Source organism: Leptopilina boulardi, unplaced genomic scaffold (assembly GCF_019393585.1).
Source record: "Leptopilina boulardi isolate dan_hultmark-lab unplaced genomic scaffold, ZJU_Lbou_2.1 LbouV2_249, whole genome shotgun sequence".
Classification (NCBI taxonomy): domain Eukaryota; kingdom Metazoa; phylum Arthropoda; class Insecta; order Hymenoptera; family Figitidae; genus Leptopilina; species Leptopilina boulardi.
In genome coordinates, this window is record NW_026137806.1 from 1,159,857 (window position 1) to 1,171,208 (window position 11,352).

At 22.2% G+C, this 11,352-nt stretch overlaps 1 protein-coding gene across 1 annotated transcript; it reads left to right on the forward strand.

Annotated features, from left to right (window-relative positions):
- Window positions 1–1,012: 1,012 nt before the first annotated feature.
- On the forward strand, window positions 1,013–10,471 carry LOC127280760 (J domain-containing protein). Its single transcript, XM_051304007.1, has 5 exons — window positions 1,013–1,155; window positions 1,257–1,391; window positions 3,680–3,781; window positions 4,365–4,481; window positions 7,658–10,471. The coding sequence occupies exons 2-5, from the start codon at window positions 1,308–1,310 to the stop codon at window positions 7,874–7,876; spliced, it is 522 nt and encodes a 173-aa protein (XP_051159964.1). The 5' UTR covers window positions 1,013–1,155; window positions 1,257–1,307; the 3' UTR covers window positions 7,877–10,471.
- The last annotated feature ends 881 nt before the right edge of the window (window positions 10,472–11,352 follow it).

The window sequence follows — 11,352 nt, forward strand, 5'->3', positions numbered from 1 at the left end:
ATCACTTGTATTTTTATACTTGCTAGCGGCAATGCAATGTTTATTTACAATTTTTTTTTTATAATTCAAATAATACACACAATGAAATAACGTAATACTTTTATTCAATAAAAATTTTTGCTTCAAGAAAATTGATTATTTTACTCTTCAGGATAACTTTTGAAAGAATTGTTCACAATTTTTTGTGTATACAAATTTTTTATCTTAATTTTGCTAGTGATAAATAAATAAAAAAAAAAAATTGTATTTTGAAAATAAATTGAAATCTCTGGCGGTAATACAGAGTATCATGAATGAACGTAGAAGGTCAAGGAGTGAAAGTGACTGTTCGTAGTTGCCCCGAATGTGAAATATCGTGGTATTTGTACATTTATGAGATGTCATGTGAATGAGTTCTCGAGTTTAACGTGAATCGCGTCAGTTATCACAAAGTTTTTCATTTTATCTCCTCCATTTAAACAAGTACAAAAACAATATTCTATTTTCAGATTTAAAATTATTTATATAATTTTATTGAAAATAATTCAATTATAGTGTGTAAAAGAAACTTTTCCTTGCGTGTTTTAAAAATTTCTTGTTAAAAAAAAAAAAAAAAAAAAATGTGTTTTAATTTTTAATGAGTTTTGAAATTTCATTTAATTGAATTTGATTTCTTTTTCAGAAACAAAAATGTTTATCGTGTGAGAGTTAATATTTCTTTTTTTTAGAAAGCTGTATTTTAATAAATTTAGAGAAATGATTATTGAAAATGATGATAATAACTAAAACAGAAAAACAAATTTTTCTTTCCTTCGAATTTTTTCTAAATCTTTGAAAAGATTTTTAAGGAAAATTTCTATTTTTCTAAATTAAAAAAAAAATTTGTTTCTTTTTCATAAAGGGACAATTTTTTTTTTTTGAAAATATTTGAATGAAAATTTTTTTAAGAGATTGTTGACGTATATATAGGAATAAGTTTGTCGATGAAATGTTTAGAATGTTATTAGTTCTACATATATATTTGGAAAAGTGAATCGAAGTGCGCAACTACAAATTTAACGACGTTTCCACGGCGCTGGCGCTTTTGATTTCCCGGGGAATCGGGACTTTCCGGGTCTCGATCAGCTTTTCCTTATTTTCGAGGCGCGCATCAGTAACGTTTTGTCACTGCAACAGGTGAAAACCCCCCTCTTTTTTGGTGCAAAAAAAAAAAATAATATTCGCGACTTTTGATTCGTGAGGATTAAAAAAAAAAAATTTTTTTTTTAAATTTGCAGTGGAATAAAAAAGGAAAGTTCTGTTTAAAGTAGGAAAAAAAAAGAAGAAAAATGAGCGTTGACGATATCCTTAACTATACACCTGATGAAAATGAAGATCTTTACGCGCTTCTAGGATGCGATGAATCTGCTACGGTAAATAAATTTTTTTTTTCAAAAATATTAATTTATTAAATTTGTGTTTTATTAAATTTTTTTTTTCAAAAATATTAATTTATTAAATTTGTGTTTTATTAAATTTTTTTTTCCCGCACTATTTTAAATAAAATGTAAAGTAATTTAAATTTGATTTTAAAAGAAATTAATTAAAAGATGATTTAATCAAATTGTTAATTGCAAAAATATTTTAATTTTTTTTTTTGAACAAAAAAATAGTTATTTTTTATTAATTGAATCTTAATAAATTGAAAAAAGTGTATCAAAACTAAGAAAATATACTTAAAAAATAAATATTTCCCTTAAAGTAGGTAGTATTTATTTTAAAAGCAAATACAATTTGAAAATTAATATTGGTTTAAAAGTATAGATATATATAATAGCAAATATCGAGAAATTAATAATAGATTAAAAAACTAAATAGCTTTAAAACCACTTTAAAAGTAAATAAAAAAAACAAAGACATTTATTTTTCTAATAAAAGAAATAATAAATCTAATTTAATTCATTTAAAAAAAACTTTTCAAATAATAAATCATGTTATTTACAAAAACAATTTTTCATTTCTTGTCACTTGAAAAGTAATTAAATTTTTTTTTTTTTTGATAATTCCATTCATTAACAAAATGGTATGAAAAAAAATTATTACCCGAGATTATAAATAGGTGGACAGAAAAAGAATATGTAAATATTTAATAATATTTTTAACAAAGAGTCATTTTTGTTGAATAACAAAAATGATAAATGGAAAAACCTCTTATTAAAATTTAGAATTTTTTTTTTCTAGCAAAAAAAAGGAGTTTATTTAATAATTTTTTTTTTTTTTTTTTTAAGTGAATAAATTTTATATTTTTGAATATGACATTGATTATTGTTATTATTATTGTATGACTCCAATATTATATAAGGTCAAAATGAAAAGCAAATGACGCCTCAATAATTTATTATGAAAACGTCCAATAAATGTGTAAATTGCATATAATGCACAATATGCCCATTAACTTGTATATAACATATTACATAATAATAAACATTAAACTTTGAAAATTTCTCTTTGAATATTCATGAGAATAATCTAATTTCCATTTTGTCCTATTTAAACTCGCTTGCGTTGTCTTAACGATCCTTTAAAAATTTTTTATATAAAATAATGAACGTTAACAATTTTTTGTTAATAACAAAAATATCATTTTTTTTATAAACAATTTTCATATATACTATAAATATAAATATGAATTTTTTAAATTTTCTCCGTGAATCACAAGAAATTTTTTTGTTTTTCATTTTTTACTATAAAGAATCTATCACCTTTAAAAAAAAAATGACTTCTCAATATCTGAAGTTTAATTTCTAATTAAAAATATTCTAAGTATAATATGAATTTTCAAATAAAGGAAAATTTTTAAAATATAAAAAATGATTTATTCATTTTTATTTATTTTAATTTTTATTTAATATCGGTTTAAATAAATTTGTTAAATAATGAAAAATTTAAATATCAATACACTGAAAAAATAATTTATTTGATTTAAATAATCGATTAATTAAATATTTATTAGTCAAATAGCCAATTATTTGAATCAAATATATAACTTTTTTTTTCAATAACAGAATTAATATAAGTCTAATAATAAAATTTATAAATGGAAAAAAATTTGAATAATGTAAATTTAATTAATCAATTTAATGAATATTTAAGGGCGTACAAATTGGAATATAATTATTCATTATTATTTGGAAAATATGCAATTTTTTTGAATAATGAATTTTTAATTTAATTATTTTTTTTTTTTCATTAATTTTTTGTTTTAAATTTTTTTTTCAAATTTTCTCATTATTGAACATTCGAGATATTTTGTTCAGCCTTGATAAAGTTTTCGTAAGGCTTTTATACAAAAGTGACGTTAACAATAAGACAATTGGAGTGATATGACGCAAGGATTTTAGAGTGGAACAAATTGATGGTCAATTATATTTTCTGTATAAAATTTCGTTTTTTTTTATTTATTTTTTTTTTTGTGAAATGAAATTGTTTCTCAATTTATTCCAAGCAATATATAGGCAATAATAAACCCCTCCCACCCAAAAAAAAAGAAAATTACAATAATAAATTATTTATAATTTAATAGAGAGTAAATAAATTTTTAAAAATTTTATAATAATAAGAAAATTAATAATTAAAAAAATTAACTGCTAAATATTAGCAGTGTAGGCATTTTTATAGTATGATATCATAAATTATTGACCTATTGGATTTTAATTTTCAGGTTGAGCAGATAACTGCCGAGTACAAGGCTTTAGCTCTTCAGTATCATCCCGATAAAAATGAAGGGAACAAGGAAGCAGAGGCGAAATTTCAACAACTTAAAGTACGTTATAGAATAACTTTTTTTTTTAATTTTTCTTTTCTTTTGTAATTAAATTTTTTTTCTTGTATATTATTTCTATTATTTTCAATGTCGTATTCCCCTAAAAAGTGTTTTTCTTTTTTTTTATTGTCAGAGAAAATTTATTTTCCAGTCATCCAGTTTTTTTTTTTTTTTTTTTTTTTAATGATATAAAAAATGACTACAAAATGCGAAAAAAATTTATTTGATTCAAATAATCAGTTACTTTATTATCAAATAAATATTTATTTGTACATATCAAATAATTCTACTACTTGAGTCAATTAAATTGTTTTTGTTTCAAATATAAAAAAAATTATTGGTTCAAAAAATTCAAATAAAAATTATTTGAAGTATAAATATTTATTTGATAATATTCAAGTATTTAAATCAAAAAATTTTTTTTTTCAGTGTATGATTTAAAATGCAATTGGAATTAATGAACAATTTCAAAATTATCAAATTGTTGCTATTTTTGATTATAATTTTAATGTGAGGAATTTTTTTTTTTTTTTAATTTTATAAAAAATTTTTTATACAATAGCCATCTTCCGTTCACTTTTAGAATGCCAAGGAGATATTATGTGACCCTGAAAAAAGGAGCAATTACGATAAATGGCGACACAGTGGGATCTCGATTAGTTATAAAAAGTGGCTTGGAATGAAGGAGTCAGTTCACCAGGTGAGTTATGTATATATATGTATATATATATATATATATATATATATATACGTTATAATTTAATCACTAGTGTAAAATGATTCACTGGGTTAAGTAGATTTTCCTCTAATTCAACAGAAATTACCATAAATTACAATTTCCTTTAGTATAAAGTCTTATATATAGTGCTTGCCTTAATTTATTAATTTACACAGTCAGTCTCAATTTAACATTATAAAATTGGATGCAAAATTTTTTTTTATAAAAAAAAATAATGAAAAAAAAAGATTTTTCAAGTATACTCTAATAATAATTATTAAAAATAAAAGGGAAACAAGAAATTAAGGGCATGTTATACTCAATTGCGTCATTCGTTTATTATTATTTATATTCTCCTTTGAAAAAAAGGAGAAAATATTGAAATTTTTTTAAAAAATTAAAAAAAAAAAACATTGTGTGATTAAATAAAAAATATAAAGTGACACATGTCAGAATATTTTTTCAATTATCGTTTGAGTAAACAAAATTGTAAAATAAAATTTTTCTAATTCAATAGATATTAAAAAATATTTAATGAGTTATAAAATTAAAAATTCGAAATACAAAAAAAAAATGTAAAACACAAAATTTTTATTAATTAAAAAACAAAACGTGAGGCGTTTCTTTGTAAATTACTAGGAGAAAAAATTACTTTTTTTTATATTAAAAGAAAGATCATTTTTGTTCCTTATCAAAATTAAATCAATATATATATATATATATATATATATATATATATATATATATATATATATATATATATATATTAAACAACATTTTTATTGCTCATTTTTTTTCTCTTTGCTTTTATTAATATATATTCATATCGAACAATAAAAGTTTATGATTTAATAATAATTTTAAATAATAAAACAATGAAATAAAAATCTGCCTTTTTTATTTGACGCAAATTTTTATGACACGTATACATTATACGTGAAACTAATTTTTTTTATATTCAATAACTTCAAAAAGCTTTTAGATATAATGAAAAAAAGTGCAACATATGTTGCTTTGCATAAAAAAATGAATATAACGCGGAAAAAAAATGAGGCAAAGTCAATTTTGTTTTTAATTTAAAACAAAAAATATTACTGCTTTTTGGTAAAAAAAAATTACAAAATAATTTTAAATTTTTTCCGTCTCACTAAAATTTGTTCAACTAAACCAAAATAACCAGGATTAAAATTTTTATTTTAAATTTTTATTTTTTTTTTACTTCTATACTAAATTTTGAATTATTTTTTTTACAAAAAAATTATAAGAATTTAAAAAGTCTGACTGAAATATACTTTTACTACTTAAGACGCAATACAAGGTTTAAAATCAGTCTGACTTTATATAGACTTTTATCACTTCAGAAATAAATGACGAGAATTAAAAATTAGTTTTAATAAAAGTTTCTGATAAAAATCTGATATATAAAAATTATAAATATTTCAAACTTGTCTGACTAAAACTGATAGTTTCTACTGAAGTATTAAAAGTAAAGATCTATTTTTGTCTGACTTGGTCTTTTATCACTGAATCCCCCAAATAAGAGGATTGTGTTAGAAAAAAATAATCTGACGTAGGATATATATATATAAATTTTTTTTTATGAATGTAGGGTCTACAAAAAATATATTTTAATCCTTGTATAAAAAAAGGGAGCGTCAAATAGCTTTCATAACGTAATTCTTGGGGGTTGCTGATTTGATAGGATATATTACTCTAACATTAGATTATAATCTATTTTAAAAAATTTGTTGCATTTAAAAAAAGCCCTTATTTTTTTCAAAAATATATTTCTAAACATAATCTATCAAAAATTATCGTTTATGTTTATAATAAATTCTTTATAAAAATTATAAATTTATAAATAAATATAAATACAAACACTTATGTACCGCACTGAAAAAAGGGTTTTGTATTGACAACCTAACGTTTGGTTGGTATTTAAGAAACCAAATTTTTTTTGTTGAATCAACAAAATTTTGTTTGTTCCAATCAAACTTTAGTTAAGGACAACAAAAATCCTTTTTTTCTAATTTTGGTTGTGTTACACAGTTTTCTTGTATGTATCAAATTGATACAAGAATGAAGATCAACTCATGCAACGTTTTTGATTCGATATAAGGTATCAAATTGATCCAAATATTTGAATCATTTTCAAGAAATGATCCAGAATATGGGATCATTTTTTGATACCTGAATTGGTATCAAAGTATAACTGTCATGGCTGGCATGCTCTTATTGACAAGTTTATTAATTAATTTATTCACTGCACTGAATATTCAGATATTAAAAATACTTTTATTATGAATTTTAAGAAAGAGAGAAGCGAAAACTTATAAATTACGAGCAATTAAATAAGAAAACATTTATTTCGAAATAAAATGAAATACACTAACCTTTATTTATGTTTATCACATAAGATTTAAGTTAAGTTCACAATCACAACACTTGAAAATTTTTAATTATTTTTATGGTTCAAATAATTATCAATAATTTATTTATTATAAATGAACAAAATTTAAGCAATGCACGCTTGATAAATATTTCTAATGCGTTGTCAATTAATGCAATTAATAATTTCCTATTACACAATATCATAATCGACATATACATATGACATTTGTAAATAAACAGGGTTGGGAAACAAGAGCCCAAAATATATTCGTCCAAATCGAATTTCAATCCTACCCAACTCTGCTGTGGACGAACATATTTTGGGCTCTTGTTTCCCAACCCTGTTTGTTTCCAAATGTTATATATGTCGATTATATTTTCCTCCTGTGAATTATCATAGGAGTTTAAAGTTACAAGTTAGTTATATGTCGATTATGATTTTGTGTAATAGGAAATTATTAATTGCATTAATTGACAACGCATTAGAAATATTTATCAAGCTTAAATTTTGTTCATTTATAATAAATAAATTATTGATAATTATTTGAACCATAAAAATAATTAAAAATTTCCAAGTGTTGTGATTGTGAACTTTTACTTAAATCTTATGTGATAAATAAAAACCCTTTTTTCAGTGCGATGATAAATTCATAGAAGGAAGCTAGCTATAAAAAAAATTTGTTTTTGTTTTTTTTTTCAAATAATTTTTTCTACTCATTATTATCTGAAAAATGAAATTTTTGAAAAGAAAATTTTATTTTTATTAGTCTATGCACTGGAGTACACCAAAGACGAAGGATAGGATGTTGCCTGATGGCACAAGTGCCGGTGGTTCACCGGGTCATTTAAGAAGTCAACCAATGAATGCTCATAGACGAGCATCAGAAGGCGGTGCAAATATTCATTATGGAGCGCGTAAAGATCTTAATTGGGAATCACAACCTCCAAGTGAGGTTGTCAATAAATTTCGCAATTATGAAATTTAAAATCCCAACGAACCGATGAAAAATATTTGAAAAGCGTTGCATTTCTAATGGCCCATATTAATATTTGACGACTGCAAATATATATTTAAAAAAAATCAACCGAATATACGTGATGAAGAAATGAAGTAGGTGTGTTAAAATTTAAAAAAAAAATCTTTTTTCACTGTCCAACAAAAACTTACAAATCGTCAATTCAAAGAGCAAACAAAAAAAATTAACTATTTTTAAAAACGAGGCACGAGATTATTAATACAAATTTATATTTATTATTTAAAATTTTTAAATTTTTTTTTTTTTCTGAATAAACTCACAGGGATTACTATATATATGAAAAAAGCAAAATCGAAAGGGACCAGAAATTGAGAAATGACTTCAAATGATAAAAAGAGAACAGATTATAGATATGAGCAGAATATCACTTAATATTTACATAGATAAAATATAAAAAAGAGATGAATCTAATATATTCTATTTTTGCTGTTATATTCTTTATGTAAAAAAAAAAAGAGAAACCGTTGGACAGTGCTCATCCTAAAAGACGTAAATAAATGAAAAATAATTGATTTTACTTTCTAAATTTTGTCCTTTAGATTAAAAAAAAAAAAGTAAAATCATTTATTTCTCTTCCTATTTGCAAAAAAAAAATCTCTGCGAAAAAAAACGTGAATCGTGAATTTAAAAGTTGTTTTTTCGCAAAAATATAAATGTAAGTCTAATATTTGTTAAGAGATATATATATATATATAATATTGTCGTTTCAAAAGTAAAAATGTTGCCCGTTATACGGCGGAGGACTCAAGACTTGGGCCAAATATATATATATATATATAAAAAAAATTTTAAATTCACCAAATATATTTATATATATATATATATTTAGAAATATTTTTCCACATCAAATTTTTTGTCAAATTCCTTTTTTTTATTATAAATTATTATATTAAGAAAAAAAAATGTTCACAATCATATCAAATATAAGAAATTTATTATATACGACACGAAAAAATTCGAAAAAAAAAATCCTGAAAAATTTATTTTTAAGTATATAAAGAATAATTTTTCAAGTAGGTAAAAAAGAAAACTTAAGCTTTAGTCCTGCTTTTGTGTAACGGGCTTTAAAAAGGAAAAAAATATGACACTTTGCCCCTTGTGTCTGAAAAAATAGTGTTTTCGTTTCCTGCTATTGCGGAGCTTTAGACCTCGCATGTATGTAGTGGCAATATATAGAAATGTGTTTAAAAAAAAAAAAAAAAATCAACTTTGTTTTTGTAAATCAAGAAAAATTGTTAACATTTTTCTTTTTTGAAAAAAGAAAAATTTTTTACGTGACGTGAATCATTCCACTTTATTTTCCTTTTATCAAAAAAAAAAGTTTGCCGAGGAAAATTTTTTTTTTTTCTTTTTAAACTTGGAAAAAACTTTCTAGATATCAAAAGTTATAATTCTTTCTATACTGGCTGTGTGGTTCTTTAAGATAAAAAAAAATAATAATAATAATAATTCTTTTAAAAAGATTTTTTAAAAAAGTTCTTTAAAATTTTTTTTTAGTTACTTTTTTAAAAATCGTAATTATATAATAACTGTCGGAAAATGTGCAAATGTTACATATATATAAATAAATATACTTAATGTTTTATTCCCTGTTGTCAATAAAAAAAAATATATATATGTATATGAATGAATTTTTTTTGTTAAGCTATTAAATAATTTAGTATAATAATAATTTTGAGAATATTTTTAATCTTCAAAAGTATTATAGATTTATAAATAAGCTCATTTAAAATTGTTTAAAAAAAGAAAATGTAAAATTTTCTTTTAAAATTAATTAAAATTTTTGAAAAATATTTTTGTAAATCTCTCTTTTTTTCTAAAGGGATTATTTTTATGCTTTAATTTTTTTTTGTTTTTTTTCTTTATAGCTATTAAAAATAGTAATTACAACCGACGTTATATAAATTATTGAAGTTCCCTCGAAGTGACTTCTTGCGAACCCGTATGCTACGTACCTGTACCTTGTCTATATATTTTTTTAGAAAAAAAAGCGATATATATATATAGGGTGGAGAATAATTTTCAACTTATCCGAAGTGATTAAATTGAAAATAATCCAATATTTGTCAGTAACGGGATAAAAAAAAAGTTTTTTTTGAAAATTCGGAAATGTTGGAAATTTTACATTTCTGCCAGTAATAAAAAATAATAATAATAATATATCCAGGAAATTGTGTATGTTAAAAAAACAATAAAGGCACAGTATTGGGTTTTTCAAAATTATATCAAAAAAAAATTTTTAAAAATCTTGATTTAGACTTTTCTATATTAATAATTCTGCCAATAAATTTAAAAACTTGATTTATTTAGAAAAAAAAGTTATTATTTTTGAAGCATCCAATACGAGTGATTTTAAATGTAGTTTGCATACCATATAGTCAATCTTAAAAAAGAGAGAGAGAAAGGGAGAGAGAGAGAGAGAAATATGTACAAAAATCTGTCATTGGTATCGTTGGGTGTGTATCAAAAAAAGAAAAATAAAGATAGATAATGAAAACCTTGTGAAATTGCGTTTCAATAAATGTATTTAAGTAAAACTGGTAATTTGCTTGGATTTTATTACATTTTTTTCTTTTTTTTTTTTTTGCTCCCTTTAATAATTTTTGTAACCTTCGCTTTATGATTTGGTTTTTTTTTTTACTTTTTCTGCCTCCGCACTCAATTTAACTTTTAAGTTCCTTTCCATTAATGAAGTGAGTTTGCTTTGACCTAATTTGCCGCCGAGTGAAAACTTTGTTATAACAATATTTTCCCTCTTGACGAAGGATAGAATCGTTTACACACTATTTGCCAGGAATCATTTTCAGAATATATATATTAATTTCCAGTCAATGACTTAAAATTATAAACTATTATTAAAATTATTATTTTTTAATTTGATTTTTCCCTTAAAAAAAGGGAGGGAAAAATTTCTTTTTTTTTTAATAAATAAAATTTTCAGTTACGTAACCCTTTCCTCCCACCATATTATTAAAACAATATTATAAACATCTTGAAAGCTTCCCCAACTACCATTGTGGTTTACGTAATTTATGAATATATAATCACTTTAGATTGTAATTAAATAGGAAAAATAAAAAAACAAAAATTCGTTAATATTTTACATAACAGTGTTTTAATTGATTTATTCCCCATCCTCCTCAAAAATGTAAGAAATTTTTTTTTTTATAATTAAATCTATTATGCAATTATCATGGAATTGTGAAAAAAAGAAGATTAAATTTATGTCGTGACTAAAGTTGACCTCTACTACTAAAAATTACATATAAATTTTAATTAAAATTGACCTTTACTAATGCAAATATTTAAACCACATATTTTCTGAATAAAACTGACTTTTACTACTGATAAGTGTAACTTTGTATATATATATATATAGTAGGATTATATCCTTTCATAATAATACAAGGAAATTTTCAATTTAA